This window comes from Danio rerio, chromosome 5 (genome assembly GCF_052040795.2).
Source record: "Danio rerio strain M-AB ecotype USA chromosome 5, GRCz13ab, whole genome shotgun sequence".
Lineage (NCBI taxonomy): Eukaryota > Metazoa > Chordata > Actinopteri > Cypriniformes > Danionidae > Danio > Danio rerio.
In genome coordinates, this window is record NC_141025.1 from 57,647,010 (window position 1) to 57,667,664 (window position 20,655).

The window sequence follows — 20,655 nt, forward strand, 5'->3', positions numbered from 1 at the left end:
GGTCCGGTGTCTTCCCTAACCGCTAACCAGCTTATCATATGTAGCACTCCCCCTCATTAGGGCTGATCCATATGCCTCCTTACCATCAGGTCTCCCCTTCTGGGCAGCAGGTGGTCTCCGCCACGTCCTCCCCCAGCGGGGACTGACGCTTTCCCAACGTACTGTCGTATTTCTAAAAATCCTTAGTCTATATTAGCTAGGTAAAAGCACACTTATGACTCCCGATTAAAACTTTAAACATTTATTACCATGTAATGGTAATATGTTGGGCCTATTGGATGTTGGAAGTTTGCGCTCTTGGTGATGTCAGTGCGCTCAGGCTTTGGCTTGGCAAACTACACATCAGGAGCGTGACGTGTCTGTTTATACAGACACACGTAGAAGTTCCCATATGAAGGGGAACGTCCAGGTTACGTGCGTATCCCATGTTCCCTGAATAGGAAACGGACAAGTGTTTCTCCACTGCCACAGCACCTGAGTCTCCAGCTGGGAGCTGAGCGATCGGCTCTTCAGCAGGCAAAATTCTGACGAGCTAACTCACACAGCCAACTGAAATAGCCCTAATTGGCTCATCAGTTTCAGCTGTGGAGCTAAGCTCCGCCAATTAAATTGGCATTTCATTGGCCTGTTTTTATACCTTCAGAATAATTGGTCGTTTAAAGCACTCCTAAAGTCTGTTTATACAGACACACGTCTCCGTTTCCAATTCAGGGAACGTGGGTTCCCCGCGTAACCTGGACGTTTTTCATTTTTGGATGGTAATGTGTCTGCTTGCCGTTGAGAGACAACAGGAGGGTCAACACTAGGAGTGTCATTCACGTCTGAGGAGGATGCCTCATAATCAGGGTCCTCCTCAAGATTATCCTGTCTCAGACACATTCTTCTCTGTCACTTTCAATGTCAAAAACCTATGACAAAATCTCACTAACAGAAAACCTTTACTTAAAGGCCATTTTCAATTGAGAGAGCTTAAGAGAGAGCCCACAGAGCACAATGACTAATATTTTAGAAAGCTTCATGTGCAAGCTTTAATAGCTTTGCACCTACACCTGTAAACCTTATGAAATATGTTTTCCCAGTATTTTTCAAATAATGCTGCATAAAATATGTTTATATCCAAATGCCTCATCTTTTATTGCACTTTTCTCACAATATCTGAATTAGTAGTTTAAAGATTCTATTTTTGTAAACCTCATTTTCTCAGCATCTTCTTACATGCTTAAGAGGCTATCTTGTAGATCTTTTAAACTCAGTTATATGCAATGGCATCTGTTTTACCATCTCAATTTTAGCAACTATCACCCACTTTGAATGTTATCTTTGGATTGAATGGGAGTTATCAGTGGTTATCAGCTGATAGATATGGAGTCTTCTCAATTAGTATACCAGCAGGCTAAGAAGGTGCCCCCTTTTTAGCTGTTTTTACATTACTGTGACGGTTAAGTTTAGGGTTGGGGTAGGGGTAGACGTTAATAAAACACATTAATGGGAAATTTAATAAATAATTTAAATATTTCTCGTTAACTTCCAGCTACAGCCATACACGATCTATAGCTGATTAATCATGCGGATACATGACAACAGCCTACTGAGCTTACCAGTATGTGCAGAAGGCCCCTACTAACCCATATCTATCAGCTGATCACTACTGATAATGGCCATTCAATCCAGAGATAACATTTGAAGCGGGTAAAAGTTTCTAAAATTGATAGGGTAAAACAGATGCCATTGCATATTACTGTGTTAAAAAGATCTACAAGGTAGCCTCTGAAGCATGTGAGAAGGCACATATCTATCAGCTGATAAACACTTATAATGACCATTCAATCGAGTGATAGCATTGAAGTATTTGCTTGTTTTTGCTTAAATTACTTTTTTATTTTGCAAATGTCAACATGTTTTTTTTTTTTTTTTGCTGATTTTTCAACCATCAAGGGCTTCTGCCTTACAACTTATTTTAAATAGTTCAAAATCAATTCTCAGCTACATTACAAACTTCAAGAATATTAATGCATTTTTAAAACACGTGCAGGTACAGTAAACTGAATTGATGTATGGTTTTCCCATTAAGAAAGGAAAAAAAATACCAGCTGTATTCTGTATCAGGTTCTCCGAAAATTAATTGCCTACAGTCGCAGACTCACAGGTTCCCACGAGAGAATGAATGGCTGATTTAACAGTGCATTTAATCCTCTGACTTCAACAGAATGAAAGTTTTCGAGCACTGAAATCAGTTACTTTTACATTTAAATGGTTTATTAAAGATGAAATATTGGCTGTCAGGCATAAAGTAATCATATATGTTGTGAAAGTATCTAATTTCCTCTTGTTTAATTTGTATCAAAGCTCAATATGATGTAGAGTGCGTTTTCTGCAGCATAAGTCAGTGATCTCAGATAGCTCCAGATGTTTGCATGATGATTCATTCCAGGTGCCAGATGAAAACTATGCATTTTTTCTTCTCTCTTTCAAAAACACTCTAATTGTGTCTACACTCTGCGCTTTTTTGGGATCTAAATTACATTTAGTCTATGAGCAAAGTAGCAGTCATTAATCTCCCACTTTTGCAGTCATGAGAAGCACAGGAGGCCTGTGCTTAAAATGATGAAGTCATGTCTTTTGTATGGTCTACTGAATTTAGTCTCCATTTTATTCGCAATAAACCACAATAAAAACTGCTTACAACACCTCTCATGACTGCATTAGAACAGTTGCAAGGAGAAAATTCAGCTGAGCATTTCAAACTAAGGAAACATATAATCACAATGTAAGTCGAGAGGGTGAGAGCTGATGTCACTGACCACTGACCAGCAACAAAAGATTTAGTTTCCAGCAGTGTGCTTTTACAGTGATCCCGCAGAAGAAATTATTTTGGTTTTCCAAACAAACTATTAATTAAGAGTTCTTAAACGAAGCACATTTTCATTTGTGTGAAGAACATTTTAATAGTATGAAGAAGCTTTTTCCACTATAAAATAAAATACTTTTTTTCCTTCTTGGAACCATTTATAGCTTAAACAATGTCAACAAAAGGTTGTCTAAGAATGTTATTGGATGCACCAATAAGCTTTTCTGTTCAATACAGATATCTTACAACATTTTGCATTTCAAAGCCAATAACAAATGTGTAAATGCCCATAAATGCAAATCTTGATAGTTTTTATGTAAGCCTGATTACAAAAACAAACACAGCAGCAAATACAGTGGATCTTTTTTCAAACCTTTATCGCACAAAAAAAAAAAAAAAAATGGCAAGGAACCATATAGAACTATCTTTTTCCCAAAATCTTTTTTACACATTGCAATTTTGAAGTCCTCCTTATGCTTAAAATCTCCCACTCTTGACACATCATGTCATATGACCTAAACTTGGGCTGTCAGTTGAAATCTACCTACACAAACTGACACAGTTATGTAGCCTATCCCAGTTTTAGGAACAACAAATAATAACTTGAACTCTAGTTGATCATTTGGTGTCAGAGGTAAGGCATGAAAGGCAAAGCCCTCTGGATTACACTATAAACTATGATCATATTGATTTTTAATTATTTAATTAGGACAGTAAGGTCTAAATTTGCTTAGACAAAAGTCTTGTCACTTAACAGAAATAATGTATAGTATGGAAAGTCATGATGCAGTGCAGTGGAAAAAGAATAAATACTGTGGATGACTCCCATGAGCGTGGAGGACTACATCCATACATCTCTGCAATGACTCAAATACCGTGTTAATAAAGTCATCTGGAATGGCAAAGAAGTGTTCTTGCTCCATTCATCTTCAATGCTTCCTCCTTCATCTTACCCTAGACATGCTCAATAATGTTCATTTCTGGTGACTGGACTGAGCTGTCAATTCTGGTGCCTTCTTTGCTTTTAGGCACTTTGATGTGGAGACTTAAGTATAAGAAGAAGCGCTATCCTGCTATTTTTCCTTAAAACATGCTAAACAATTTGTCAATTGGTTAAGAAAAATGATTTGATTTCAAAACAAAAAACACAATTATTTTGCTAACCTCAATAATTAATAAAATCATTTTTTGCAGTGTAATCATCTAATAGAAATGACATGTGGAGTCTGTATAGTTTGTTTCTATTTGATGACTATTCTGTTTTTGGACTATTTCTAAACATCTATTAGATTTTCAATGACAGCCCAAATTTAACCTGGTTCTAGCCAAGATGTTTATTTTTAGACGTCTATTGTACACAAAATTGCTTGCCTGGACTCTTTAAAGTGGACTGCACTTTGATCTGGAGAGTATGACAGACATGATTGTTTACTGTAACTTGAATCACCCTTTAGAGACTGTTAACACCAAGCACCATAACAATATTATACAGTTAAAGTCAGAATAAAAAGCCCCTCTTTGATTTTTTTTTCCCTTTTGAGTATTTCCCAAATTATGTTTTACAAAGCAAGGAAATTTTCACATTATGTCTGATAATCTTTTTTTCTTCTGGAGAAAGTCTTATTTGTTTTATTTTGGCTAGAATAAAAGCAGTTTTTTTATTTTTAAAAACCATTCTAAGGTCAAAATTATTATATATTATCTATTATATATTATTATATATATATATATATATATATATATATATATATATATATATATATATATATATATATATATATATATATATATATATATATAGCTATTTTATTTTTTCTCGACAATCAACAGAACAAACCATCATTATAAAATAACTTGCCTGATTACCCTAACCTGCTTGAAAAATATCTAATGTCTAGTCAAATATTATTTACTGTCATCATGGCAAAGATAAAATAAATCAGTCATTAGAAATTAGTTATTAAAACAATTTTTTTAGAAATATGTTGAAAAAAAATCTTCTCTCTGTTAAACAGAAATTGGGGGAAAAATGAACGGGGGGTGAATAATTTAGGGTTAATATAAGGACAAATATATTTGCGTCTACATTGATGAACAATGAAAATCAGTTTATTTTTAGCTTATGGTTTTATTTAGCAATAAACCCAGTGTGCTAAAAGCGCATCTGACAAGTGAATCTTTATTTAAAAAGTTCAATCTAATCAAAGAAATTTTGCGATCATTATCAGTGTAGTGGAATAAAAACTATTTTCTATTTTTTACCAAGACACTGAAATTAGCACTAGATACCTAGTGTACTTTTATTTTGATAATTCTATATTGGCTAGCCTGGCTTGCATAATTATTACATGTATTTTTATCATTATCACTTTAAAATGTCATCTGTAGCTTTAAATTGTGCATGCTCTTTATATTTCAGTGGATTCTGACTATCTGTCTGTGTTTTATCACTTATTATCTGAAAGTGGGCATCGCGGTGACACAGTAGGTAGTGCTGTCGCCTCACAGCAAGAAGGTTAGAACCTAGGCTGGGTCAGTTGGCAATTTGAATGTTCTTCCCGCGTTCACCTCCAGGTGCTATGCTTTCCCCCGCAGTCCAAAGAAATTTGGTTCAGGTAAACTAGGTAGGCTAAATTGTCCTTAGTGTATGCATGTGAATGAGTGTGTATGAATGTTTCCCAGAAATGGGTTGCAGCTGGAAGGGCATCTGCTGCATAAAACATATGCTGGATAAGTTGGCAGTTCATTCCACTGTAATGACCCCGGATTAATATAGGGACTAATCCGAAAAGAAAATAAATGAATGAATATCTGAAAGTGATCCCAATGATACTGCTTCTCTGTATCTTTATAGCTGTGGTCTGTAGTTTTAGACAATTGTTAGAGCTCTATTTTTATTGTTATCTTTATAGTCATTGTGGGCCTTCATCCCAATTGGAATGCAATGTATGCCATGGAGGACAACTCCTCCTGGCTAAGACACATAGCAGCCTAAATTTGAACTCATGGGTCTTTCTGGTCCCCACACCCATTTTGCTTCCTGTCTACTCTAACTGTTCAGTATGATTAAGTCAAAACCTATAAATCAATCTAAAAACAAATATTACAAATTTATTAAGATGCTTGTGGTAAAGTCACCAAGAAATCAAGCTGAACAAAACCAACATCCCTTCCACCATGAAACAAACTAAGCAAGCAAAAAAAAAAAAAATACTCCAAAAGCCTTTCACACACTAGATTGCGGCAGTTATCTAACAAAAACCATGCAATGATCTAATTAATTCCCAATGGACAAAATCAAATCCCAATTCATTTTTAAACTCTGAACATTGATAACGGATGGATGTAATGAAAATGTATGTAGCTTAATAGGCATTTTGGACTATGAATGAGGCTGCAATAAATTAATTGAAGTGCTTGCTGTTCAATGGTTCTATTCTGTGAGCTGCTGATGATGCCTGCTGCTATTTTTAATACAATACGACTTAGAAAATAAAATACTGACACAATGTGACATTGTGTGACTATTTGTCATTTTCAGCCGAAGGGCAAAAACCTTTCAAGTAATAATGAGTAGAAGGCATTCTTCTGCACTAAATTACTTCTTCAGCATGAAAATGTTGGAAAAACGAAGTGGCCATAATGAAACTTGCAACTGTCATTGTCTAACAATACTTTTGTTAGCTAACAAAGCCCACTTACAAACTTAAATATTGTGATGAACTCTCAAGAGATGAATCTCTGCTATACATCTCAATGCCAAAATGATTTTTACAGCTGTCTGAAATTCCTTGGTTAACAATATTAGCAGATCTGCAAGTTTAGTTTTTTCACATAATTTATGTCTCTTACTCAGCTCCTATTGAAATGTTTTGTTGTATTTGGCTGCATACAGTTAAAAAAAATGCTTGATTGGGAGGTGTGCATGTGGCCTCATGCCTTAGTGTCCCACCAGTAATGATATACAGCCATATCGCACTGCTACGAGTTTGATAACATACTGTTTGATAACAAAATCGTGTATTTAAAAAGAAAATCACACACAAAGGGTCTAAAAATCCTTTTGTATGAGGAAAAACCTTCTTTAAGCATCACTTTAGAGCTATTTGAATGTTTCTGTAGAGTAATATTTAAAATGATGACAAAACAGGTGTTTTTATAATATTTTCAGATTATAAGGTACAACAGCATGAAATGTCATCAGTTTAAAGACATTTCCCAGAATTTCTCTGTTGCAATTGGAAGATCATTTTCCCCTGAAAAAGCTAAACCAGCACAAACACTACCATATTACTGTTGTGTTTGCGATAAGGAAAAACGCTAAACACATGTGGGCATTTCTTCTTTCTTTCTGTTTACTCAACAAGTCTGCAGTAACGAAAACAGGAGGCTCATTAGAAACAAACAAACACCAAAAAATAACTCAGGGTTATACAAAAAGTAGCAAACACAAAATACATACATATTCCTGAAATATAAGTCCCATCTCACACACAAAACATTACAATTACTGTGGTATAATCAGCACTGCAACATAAAAAAAGAGAGAGATCGACTGTCACTCACCAATTTTAGAATGTTTTGATCACCTGTAGTTTGAAAATAAGCTGGGGCACTATTTTGACGGTCCATGCGCAGAGCGCAAAATGCAGGGCGCAAACGCTTTCAGGGCGTGTCAGAATGCATTTTTGCTAATTTGAGGACGGGAAAATCCGCTTTGCGCTGTGGCGCATGGTCTAAAAGGGTTGAGTTTATTATCTTAATGAGTTATCGGTGTGTTTTGAGAATAAACCAATTAGAGTCTCATCTCCCATTCCCTTTAAGAGCCAGCTGCGTCACACCATAAGCGCATTTGCTATTTACAGGATGTAAAGTAAGTCTAAGTGGAAAAACTGAGCATTTCACTAGCAAACAGTTAACAGTTAACAGTTTTTTTTTTTTTTAACAGAAAACTGTTAAACAGAGCATCTACTGCATGAGAATGAGAGATAATGGATCTACTTTCAGTTTCGCTCTTGGATAGGGAAACCTTTATGCACAGATATCAATTAGTCTATAAATAATTAATTGTGTTTGTTAAGCGCAAATATTCGTTTTAAAATTATTTCTAAATTCAGTTCTAATTTCTGTTTTGCTGTTTGATATTGCACAGATGATATTGACATATAACTTATTATTTGCATAATAGCAGTAATGGTCTAAGCGCAAATATTCGTTTTAAAATTATTTCTAAATTCAGTTCTAATTTCCAGCAAACGAATAAATGAACAATAATAATTAAGTGTGCTCAAAAACCTGAGTTATATCTCAAACACATGCTGGGGCCCATATGGTCTAAAACCTGACAGGTGGGCAAATCTAACCTTGTTTTTAATAAAACAAATATAAATATGAATATAATAAATAATACTGATAATAATAATAACATTATACAAAAGCAAATTGTTATGAATGAACTGAAAAAGCCTCCCGAGATGAAGAAGGCATAAAAGCAGTGATTTTTCATATTTATGTAGATTAATATTTTAATCCTTTACATTTATATCCTATATCTATTATTATTATATCCAATATATATACTTAATTTTTAATTTTTTTCATATGTGAAGATATTTGCCTATTGCTCTTTTGTGCGTATAAAGCAGTGTGTAAGCGAGGCGCAACTCTGCGCCGGAGTTTAGACCGGGTTTAAACAACTATTCTCGGTAAAAAAGCATCAACAGTACTATATATATATATATATATATATATATATATATATATATATATATATATATATATATATATATATATCATGGGTGCTGTTTGATATTGCACAGATGATATTGACATATAACTTATTATTTGCATAATAGCAGTAATGGTCTTTTCATGAGTTTTTCAGTTTTTCATGAGATATTAGTCTGAATCATTTGGTTTGTAATTCGTACCGAACTGAAAGTCCTAAACGGTTCAATAAGAATATATATATATATATATATATATATATATATATATATATATATATATATATATATATATATATATGTATATATATATATATATATATATATATATATATTAAGGGTGTAACAATACGCCCATTCGTATATATATATATATATATATATATATATATATATATATATATATATATATATATATATATATATATATATATATATATGTATGCATGTATGTATGTATGAATGTATATACTACTGAACAACACCCATTGTTGTAATGACAGTTCAAAAATTATTTTTTTATCCACTTCAAATACAGACTATACTGTATAAAGCCACGGCTGGGCACATTGATAAATAGTAAGATAATAGATCATTAGGTATTTAGTAAAGTGTCTCCATTTTTCTCAAAATAAGATGTCTGTGTCTGCTGTGTTTCCACTACAAAGTCAGTGTTGTCCAGGAAACCAAACAGAGACACACACTATGCCCAGTCTTGTTTTATTGACCCGTGGGGAAAAAATCACTTCACAAGCTCAAGGTTGAGAAGGTTGTCAACCAGACAACTGGTCAGCACATGTTAACTGGATGACTCTGCTTTCATCATACTTCGGTTACAGTCATTCATACAGTCATCTCCTCTGTTTTTTCCCCTACAACAGCTGTGCTCATCAAGTTGTTCACCAGCCATTATAACGTTTGGCAAAAGACAGAAACAAGAAAGTTAAGCAATGATAACAAAGCTTATTTTTAGAACATTACATAATGTGATAAATTTGCTGTATGTAAAATGAAGGTCAACTCAAAAGACAAGAAATATAAAATCTGTCCTGCATCGTCTCTTGTGAAAAGGCAGATTAAAGAGAGTTATAAAAGATTGGTCTGTGAAACATCAGAGTTTTTTGGTCTAATGTGCATCATAAAGGTAAATCATTCATGTCTGGCAATCCTTACACTGTAAATCCCAACAGTCAACTTTATCCAATGAAATGAGTGTACACGGAAATAACCTATATAAACATATATGTTTTAATATTGGTTTTGATAAAGGTTTAGAATATATGTGACATTTATAAAATTGGCCGTTTTCCTATATTATATGTACATATATGTACATATATGTGCACATATATGTACATATAATAAAGGAAAACGTCCAATTTTATATATGTCACATATATTCAAAACCTATATCAAAACCTATATCAAAGCATAAATGCCAGCTACATGTGATACCAATTTCAAGTGTTTGTACATACATAAGTTTTTCTATTTTTTTTTCTTCTCTTGGTTATTGTTCTTACCTTGATAATAAAATGAAAATATGAGCTAGGTGAGAAGTGAGATATATGAGCTATATAGGAGACATCTTGTATGTACAAACAGGGCTTATATGTGGATATAAAGAAGCAATACAGTATACCTATGGCCTGTATATGCACATATATGCACCTCAATTCTGCCTATATGGGGCATATATACACATATATACAGCATATATATTAACATATATGTGCATATATTCTGCATATAGGTTTCATATATGCGCATATATTCTCATATAGGTTCTTTCCATGTGGGTAGTTAACTCAAAATTGACTGTAAGTTAATTCTATTTGAAAAGAGCTTTGAACTCTCTGTTGTAGGTATGAGTTAATTAAATACCTCATTACTTCAACTTAAATGGAGTATGTTCACAGTACTAGATTAGCTTTTAACTCATATGGTTTGTTGCAATTGGTTACCTTAAATGGTTTGAGTTGCCTTAATTTATTTGGTTTTACAGTGTGGCAGTTGTGTCTTGTGTGAATAAGATTAACTGTACAGAACTCATATGAAGTCCTGCCATGTAAAGCAGGCTTACTCAGTAGTGTCCAGATGTGCAACAATTAAGCTCTAAACACGAAAGTGAGATGACACTTACAGGCTCTGCATAAATAATCATGAATTTCAGTGCGTCATTACTTCATAACGCATCTACTTATGTTGTTAAATATTTCCAAAACCACATAATATTAGCAAGGCTGCATGGTATTGAGCTGGTATGTATATATTTTGGCCGACTGGATGATTACCCAGACAAGGGTCTATGCCAAATAAGCTGTGCAGTTTACTTATGAACACAAAAATAGAACAATACAGAGTAGTAGATTTTGTTTCTGCTCTGATAACTGCAAAACTATGCAGACCACTTTGGGTTTGCTTTCTACACCACATAAGCAATGCTTTCCAAGTTGTCCACTTGTGATCGTATCAACAAAAATGCTAAGTGAGTAAGAGCTACCTAAGGACCTACGTTTCTTTTGTTGCCTCTCAAGCAAAAACAAGATTTAGAAGTTGTGTTGCTTTTGGTTTTTAATGGTCTGAAAATGTTTATGTGGTGTTACTGTGCACTAAAAATAAGAAATTAAAGTTGATCTTTTGACTTATAAACTGAAAAAAAACTGAAAAAAAATTTAAATTTGAGTTTAAAGTTTCTTGTTAGATGTAAAACAGATTTTAACGTAGCCAGTCCGCCAAAGTGGCATGTTATGAAATTATCCAGTATATTATGTAATACTATGGCTAAACTTGGTCTTTGTAGAAGAAGACATCACTGCTTCAACATCACTGAGTGTTTATTGGGTACAGTAAATGACAGAAATCGTATAATAAAGATGCTTCAAAGAAAAGAAGATGATGTGCAGAGCTATTTTGAAGAAAAACCAACACAACCCATTGTGGATACATACCCCTGTCTACATTTCTGGAGAGTGCAAATTATGCGGCCAGAGGTACAGCACATTTGACGGTTTATTGTTTTTCCCCTTTTCAAACAATACAAATTTCATCAAATAAACAGCCTTAACACCCCACGAAAAATGCATAAACACGTGTTTAGGCATTTATAAAGATTTTTTTGTCAATGTTTACTTTCACCATCTCATTTAAGAAAACTCCTGAGATAAAAAAAAAGTGATTTCTCTGAACTTTAATAATAAACCGATATAAAATGCTGCACTTTCCACCTCCAGTCGCATTGACTACTGGGACTTCTAGAGCGAGTTCGGTGCTCAAGTCTGCATCCATGCGTCCTCAATATCAAGAACACATCTGGAAACTTTTACACATCCTCCGTTCTTACGGTCTTTAGTTTAGGAAATGGCTTTGACAGCTTTGATAGTTGGTGATGACGTTACATTAAAACAAGAGGACGTAAGATCGCTGAAGAATGCATATTGAGAAACCTGGTGAAATCATGTGGCCACGATGGTTTTAATTTTTCTAGATTGTTTTTGAAAACACTATTGGTTGGTTTTAGAAAATCAATCAGGCAGTCAGTCAGTCAACAGCAAGCTGACCTGGTTAGCTCTCAAGTGTAAATTGCGTCCTCTGTTGAATTTACGAGAGCAGGTGACACGCAATAGAAATTTGAGATCATCAAAAGGCGTACACAGTGGCCACTTGTGGATTTACAAAACCAAATACTGCAAGTAGATGTACCACGTATTTTGCTGTCCCCAAAAATGTAAACCTGGGTAGCATATGCAATGATCCTGGGTTGGGAAAAATGCTTCTGCATTGCATCTGATACCAACATTAGAATGAGAATCAGATGCACACTGCATCAGTAAGGTCTTGGTACTTTGTTTACTTGATTTTACCACAGAATTGTTTACAAACAGTTTACAATTCAACAGACACTGTGCTGACTATTGCATTTGAATATTAAACCACACAAGTATGAATAACTGTTTTTATTACGTGGCAAATATTATTTCTTTCTTTTTACAGATTGTTTGCCACCAGTGGATGTTTACTTCTAAGCCAATCCACCACACCAATTATGAAGGAATTCTAAAGAGGGAGGTCAAAACAGGACAGAAAATGTCTTATTATTTTTAAATTGTTTTTTTTTTTCTTCATAGTATTGTAGGTGAATGTCAAAGAACAGTACTTTTTCACAAGAGTCTTGGGACAACAAAGATTTGGTAGTCATGGGATGTTTATAAATGTCACACATTTAGATGTAAATAAAAGTTTATCTAAAAGATATCATGAAATTTTTGTATCTTTTCACTGGACACTGTATCCTGACCCTTTGATCATTCACAAGGCAAATTAAAAAATTTATTTATTTATTTATTTTTTATTTTTTTTATTTATTTATTTATTTATTTATTTTTTATTTTTTATTTATTTTTTTTTTTTTTTTTATCAGGATTGCCATTATCCCCATTTTATTCAAATAAAGCAAAATGCAGACTGCAAATTTTGAGAAGATAAACGAAGAACAATTATTTGATGTTTATAAAATTTCTTGTTATTCATTTTATTTCATGGTTAGATTGCGCATTTCATGTTTGTAATTTCACCATATAAAATATTACTATGCAAAACATGTTATCCCTCACCTTGTACAAAGTACAAAGTTATTACAACTAAACAGAAAGCTGTCATTCAAGTAGTAGTTAAAAATGAAACATTTAGAAAGACCCTAATACTACATCATTACTCTTCACTATTGGATGAATGTGCTTGTTTATATACACTGTAAGAAATGTCTGTAAATTAACAGTTTTCCCATATAACATGATTCATGTAGTTATTTAGGCTTTTGAATTGCATTATTGCATTATTGTCTCAAACTACTAATATGTTAATAAAAGTCACTTTGTAAAACTGTGTTTCTTCTTTTGGTAGTTTCAGCTTGGCGCAAGAGTCGTTTTGAGGCGTTGCGCTACGCTGTTTAAATAGCAAATGCATTAGCGCTCATATGTACGCCCATAGGTGTTCTGGTCTAAAAAGGAAGGCGTTCTGAGGCGCACTGCTGGCACGTTGCTATTTTGACAAACTAAAATAGATTTTTCATTAGACCAAAACAAACCCGGTCTAAACTCCAGCGCAGAGTTGCGCCTCGCTTACGCACTGCTTAATACGCACAAGAGAGCAATAGGCAAATAGGCCTATCTTTACATATGAAAAAAAATTTAATATTAAGGATATATATAGGATATAATAAGAATAGATATAGGATATAAATGTAAAGGATTAAAATATTACAAAACATATTATTTTCTAGCCTACATAAATATGAAAAATCACTGCTTTTATGTCTTTTCATCTCGGGAGGCTTTTTCAGTTCATTCGTAAAAAATTTCTTTTGTATAATGTTATTATTAGTAGTAGTAGTATTTATAATATCTACTGTATATGTATATTTGTTTTATTAAAACAATCTTAGATTTGCCCACCTGTCAGGTTTTAGACCATATGGGGCATGGCAGGTGTATTTGGAAATAACTCAGTATTTTGACCACACTTGGTAATTATTGTTCATTTATTTGTTTGCTAGAAATTAGGACTGAATTTAGAAATAGTTTTGAAACAAATCTTTGCGCTTAACAAATGAAATTAATTATTTATAGGCTAATTGATATCTGTGCATAAAGGTTTCCCTATCCAAGAGCGAATGTGAAAGTAGTTCCATTATCTCTCATTCTCATGCAGTAGATGCTCTGTTTAACAGTTTTCTATTAAAAAACTGTTAACTGTTAACTGTTTGCTTGTGAAATACTCATTTTTTCCACTTAAACTTACTTTGCATCCTGTAAATAGCGAATGCGCTCTTGGCCCGATGCAGCTGGGTCATAAAGGGAATGGGAGATGAGACTCTAATTGGTTTATTCTCAAAACACACCTTTAACTCATTAAGAAAATAAACGCAACCCTTGTAGCCCATGCGCCTTGGCGCAAAGCAGGTTTCCCCATCCGTAAATTAGCAAAAATGCGTTCTGACACCCCCTGAGTGTGTTTGCACCCTGCATTTTGCACTCTGCGCATGGACTCAAAATAGAGCCCAGAAAAACCAACTGGGCCGAGGTTCAAACCAGCGACCCAGCGACCTCTTTGCTGTGAGGAGACAGCACTACCTACTGCGCCACTGCCTCTCCCACATCAATTAATTTTTTTCTAATTAAATTATGATTTAATATTAATCTGACCAGTTAACCATATTCAGGTAACAAGCGGGGGTTATCAGTTGGCAAAATTAACCAAAATGAGCATCCCAAAAACATATTTTACGAGAAAGTATTTTTGTCAATTATACTCTTGGTTTTCATAACATATATTGTTTTCAGTCATGTTTTCTTTATATAAAAAACAGACTCTGCTGCTTTGCTGATTGTGCTATAGATCAAAGCAGATGGATTCAGTTTAAATAGTAAGAATCCATTTCAAAGCAGAAATAAACTTATTTTATCTCTATTTAAATAAAAAAAATTAATACATTCATTGATTAAACGAAACAGATTAAACTGTTTATTAATGAGTGCTAAAGCAAGCCTGCAGTGAATGGGCAGAGATCTAGCTCCCAACAGAAAAAGATGTGAACAAACAAAAAAGGAAAAAGCACATGTAAAATCTTTGTTTATGTGAAGACATCACTTTTATTTGTAATATAGATTGATTGATTTATTTTGTTTGGGGTTTATTTTACAACTTCAATTTAGTTTTGGTAAAAGGTAGATTTGTTAGATAGATTTAAGACCAAACAATTCATTCATTCATTCAATCATTCATTTTCTTTTCAGTTTAGTCCCTTTATTAATCTAAGGTCACCACAGCAGAATGAACCACCAACTTATTGAGCATATGTTTTACGCACTGGATGCCCTTCCAGCTGCAACCCATCTTTGGGAAATCCATACACACTCATTCACACTCATCCACTACGGACAATTTAGCCTACCCAATTCACTTACATGTCTTTGGACTGTGGGGGGAAACCGGAGCACCTGGAAAAAACCCACGCAAACGCAGGGAGAACATTCAAACTCCACACAGAAACGCCAAATGACCCAGCTAAGGCTTGAAAAAGTGACCTTCTTGCTGTGAGACAACAGCACTACCTACCACGCCTCCGTGTCAACTGACTAAACAATTCGATTGACGAAACTGCTTTGACATGAGCATAAGTAGCCTATATTTTGGGGGTTAAATTTCAAGTATTCCGAAGAGGGAATCGGATTCTAGCCCATAATACAACTTTAACTAAATCGCAAATGTAGGCTACACAGTTGATAGCGCCACCTACTGTCTGACGCACGTATGATGCCTGCAGTGAATTATTTTGGAACCATTCAAGCACATTTGTTCAGTTTGACAGTTTTGTGGCATAAATGTCAACGAAACTAGTAGCCTACTAATAAAAGTGTCTGGATCCAAATAATAAGAGAGTTTCTCATACCTTCATCGTTGATGGTCCAGGCAGCATAAGCAGGATCAGACGTGTAGCCGCAGCTGTCCGCCTCGAATGTGCAGGAGCCCCGCAAAAGCTGCGTCTGAGACCGCGCTACAAGAGCCACAGCTGAAGACACAGAACCTCACATCAATAAAGCCAAACTATAAAGCTTTAAATAGACATACATTGCATTCATAGTGAATATGTTAGCAGATGCAAATGTGCAGCAACGAAAAAATTGCACAGTTTGGAAGAAGAAGGAATTAAACTTACACAAATGCTCAGAAACATGCAAGCAAACAACTTCATTAATGCAATCAGACAATTACATCAAGTGATGACCTACCCAGAAACGTTAAGGGGTGAAGAAAACTCATGGCAAAAGTTGCAGGGATGCTGGAGTGGAAGAGCGGCGCTCCGCTAACGCAGATTGCGTACGGCAGCAGACGCACAGCGCACTGAACACACACCGCTGAACTCACTCTCCATGCTGAGTCTGGCAGACAGTAGGAGGAGGGAGTGGTTCTTGAGGTTTCTATTTCAGAACAGGCAGCGGTGATGGATCTTATTTAGGTAAGGAGTTTACCGCTATGTAAACGTCTGACAGATATGACATACTTCTTGCTCATCGCAGACAGAAGATTTAATTAGATTTGATTAGAGTGAATCACCTTCAGTGGCCAAAATACAAACAAAACATCGACTGTCATTGAAAAAATTGCCAGCAAAGCAACAAAAACCTTTTCTTTTTTCATTTATTACCATCCCTAAACTATATTTATTCATTCATTTTCTTGTCGGCTTAGTCCCTTCATTAATCCGGGGTCACCAAAGTGGAATGAACCGCCAACTTATCCAGCAAGTTTTTACACAGCAGATGCCCTTCCAGCCGCAACCCATCCCTGGGAAACATCCACACACACACTCATACACTACGGAAAATTCAGCATACCCAATTCACCTGTACCATATGTCATTGGGCTGTGGGGAAACTGCAGCACCTGAAGGAAACCCACATGAACGCAGGGAGAACATGCAAACTCTTCACAGAAACGCCAACAGAGCCGATGCTTGAACCAGTGTCCCAGCGACCTTCTTGCTGTGAGGCAACAACACTACATACTGCGCCACTGCTTCGCCCTCCCTAGGCTATATTAATATGCATATTTTTAAAAGTCTCATATTTGTCTTTTTAGTATGGCTGTCTAGAGACAAGAAAAGGTATTTGTAAGAGTAAAAATGCTAAAAAAAATATATATATATGTTTCCACTATCAGTGCATTATTTAAGAAATTATAATCAACAAGAAGTGTTAAAATTGTAAGTCTGCAAAAATTACGTAATGTATGTCCAGCTTGTCTACATGCAGAGTTAGGAGGATGGTTCAAGTGGCCAAACAGCAGCAGCTATGGGAATTTGAGGTCAGAAAACCTCCATCTACAATCCCACACCACATACTGTAGATAACACAACACAAATTTTAAAGAAGAAAGCAAATATTTTAATAAAAAAAAAACAATTTAATATGTCATAACCTACAGTATATCATTTTTTACTGAACAGGTGCCTTCTTTTACAATTGTAAGGCAACTTGCTGCACAGTTTTTAGTTGACTCAATGTTTAACAAAAGTACTGCATTTGACATGATGATCTCTTCCTCATTAGCATAGAATGTTAGTCTTATTTTTGAATCTGCCACTATGCTGGCACACATTTGTAGCTCTGTGTTCTTTTGAAAAGAGCACAATCGCATTTAAATTTAAAGTGACAGTCACCAAAGCAGCACAATTGGGATTAAAGTCTTAAGTTTCAAAGGGACAGTTTCAGTGTTATTATAAAATTTCATTTGTGTGGTATTTTGAGCTGAAACTTTCCATAAACAATCTAGGGACATCAGAGACTTATTGTAAATCTTGTAAAAAGGGGCATAATAGGTCAACATTTTTACAGTGTAGGATGATGACCAGATCATGTTTGACATAAGGACAGAATGCAGATCAAGCCCAGCAACTTTTTTTTACTGTGAAAACAACCATCAACTGCAAATTCTGTTTTATTGTGACTTTATTTGCAATGTATCAGCTATTTCAAAAACCAAATTTTATTCAAACTAAAAAATATTTGTTCTTATATCTTAAATAGTAAATAACTTGCGAGTCTTAATTAAGTATAAAATATTTAAAATTGTATGATATATTATTAATATCAAATCATATTAAACTAATGTCAGCAACTTCGGGATTATTTCTAAATTCAATTGTGGAGGACGTCATTTTCCTTCTTGTTTTTCTTGAAGTAAATTTGCATGAGCTCATAGAACAGAAATAGACTTTTGTCTTTTATTGAAATAAACAGTACCAAACTGTCAAGGTCAGACAGTACCAGGACAGGAGATAGTGGTTCATAAGGTAGTCTGGTGGACATAAAAGCAACAAAGTAATTTTGTTTAAAAAATCTTTGCTATACACAGAGGAACTTTAGGAACACCATCTTCTCTTTAATCTGCCTAATAAAAGTGAAATGGTTTACAAAAGACCCCAGCTGCAGGCATTGTTGTTCATGAGGCTGATGCTTTAAAGTGATTGTTTTTTTTTTTCAAACACAAGATCCGCAGTGCAACAATTCAATAACACTTTATTTTGATGGTCCATTTGAGTATTAGAATCTCTGCTTAATATCTGTTGATACAGACATTCAACAGACAATTAACTGACTATAAGAAACTTTGCAAGTACATGCCAACTTACATTAAACCTACCCCTAAAACCAGCCCTAACAGTCTATTTATAATCTAATGAGAATTAGTTGGCATGTAGATTCAATGTAAGTTAAATTCAACAAACGGACTATCAAAATAAAGTGTGACCAGTAATTCTCATTTCAATTATGGGTTATACTGTAACTCATACACTCACTAGCCACTTAATTAGGTACACCTGTCCAACTGCTCTTTAACACAAATTACTAATCAGCCAATCACATGGCAGCAACTCAATGCATTTAGGCATGTAGACATGGTCAATAAGATCTGCTGTAGTTCAAACCGACCATCAGAATAGGGTAGAAAGGTGATTCAAGTGACTTTGATCGTGGCATGGTTGTTGATGCCAGACAGGTTGGTCTGAGTATTTCAGAAACTGCTGATCCATTGTTTTTTTAACGCACAACCATCTCTAGGGTTTGATGAGAATGTTCTGAAAAAGAGAAAATATCCAGTGAGCGGAGGTTCTGTGGGCACAAATGCCTTGTTAATGCCAGAGGTCAGAAGAGAATGGCCAGACTGGTTTGAGCTAATAGAACAGTAACAGTAACTCAAAAAACCACTTACTGCAACTGAGGTCCATGTACAACATGTCCAACCTTGAGGCAGATGGGCTACAACAGCAAAAGAGCCCATGGGTCCCACTGCTGTCAGCTAAAACCAGGAAACTTAGGCTGCAATTAGTACAGGCTAACCAAAATTGGATAATAGAAGACTGTAAAAACGTTGCCTGGCCTAATGAGTCTCAATTTCTGCTGCAACATTCGGATGGAAGGGTCAGAATTTGGCATCAACAACATGAAACCATGGATCCATCCTAGCTTGTATCAATGGTTCAGGCTGCTGGTGTTGTTCTAATGTGTGGGGGATATTTTCTTACCTGAGTATTGTTGCTGACCTTGTCCAACCCTTTATGACCACAATTTACCAATCTTCTGATGGCTACTTCCAGCAGGATAACGTACCATGTCATAAAAGCATAAATCATTTCAGATTGGTTTCTTGAACATGACAATGAGTTCACTGTACTCAAATTGCCTCCACAGTTAACAGATGTCAATCCCATAGAGCACCTTTGGGTTGTGGTGGAATGAAAGATTCGCATCATGGATGTGCAGCCAACAAATCTGCATGAACTGTTTGATGCTATCATGTCAATATGGACCAAAATCTCAGAGGAATAAATCTAGTATCTTGTTTAATCTAAGCCATGAAGGATTAAAGCAGTTCTGAGGGCAAAATTTATGTACTAAGGTGTACCGAATAAAGTGGCCAGTTATGTTGCTAAAAACAACGAGTGTCTTTAAAACAAATTGGAACAAAAAAATAAATTAAGAAGCTATTAGTTTAAGTTTTGGATCTGATTACCTGATTTACCTGAGTACCTACTGTACATGCAATATTTACTAGATGTTTCGAATACAGTGCTTCCAGATAACACATATTGGTTTGTATTTTAGAAAAATTTATTGATTGCGTAGAGTAGATTTATTTTATTTATTTTTGTTGTTGTTGTTTGCAGAGCAGTTACTTAAGCATATGTATTTCATATATTAGATCCCTTTGTTCCAAAATTGATAGATGGACGGGTGGATTGATGGATGGATGGATGGATGGATGGATGGATGGATGGATGGATGGATGGATGAATGGATGAAAGAAAGAAGTGGTGGATAGATGGGTGTACAGGGCAATTAAATGACTGAAATGTAATAATTTAAAGTTTAATGGCTAAAACTAAAAAAAAATAAAGCTAGGTCTAAAAAAAATTGTGGGGCTGAGGCAAAGGTTACACATTTTTTTTATTGTGTAAACTGTTAATTCTGTGAACTACTTAATAATATTAATAAAGTCTATAATATTTCAATCTTTAGA

The 20,655-nt window shown here is 34.8% G+C and overlaps 1 protein-coding gene across 2 annotated transcripts in view; it reads right to left on the bottom strand.

Moving 5' to 3' along the window:
• The window catches only part of mamdc2a (MAM domain containing 2a), a 61,031-nt gene extending 44,342 nt beyond the window's left edge, over window positions 1-16,689 (bottom strand). Inside the window, exons 1-2 of one of the 2 annotated variants that reach the window (XR_015490274.1) lie at window positions 16,365-16,689; window positions 16,025-16,144 (exon numbers count right to left, since the gene is read on the bottom strand). Coding sequence is in view for 1 of the 2 variants with exons in the window: in NM_001130397.1 (NP_001123869.1) it covers window positions 16,025-16,144; window positions 16,365-16,395 (151 nt within the window). In the remaining variant the exon portion in view is untranslated. The remainder of the gene's footprint in view (window positions 1-16,024; window positions 16,145-16,364) is intronic. The other variant, NM_001130397.1, reaches the window with a different exon arrangement.
• Window positions 16,690-20,655: the final 3,966 nt, after the last annotated feature.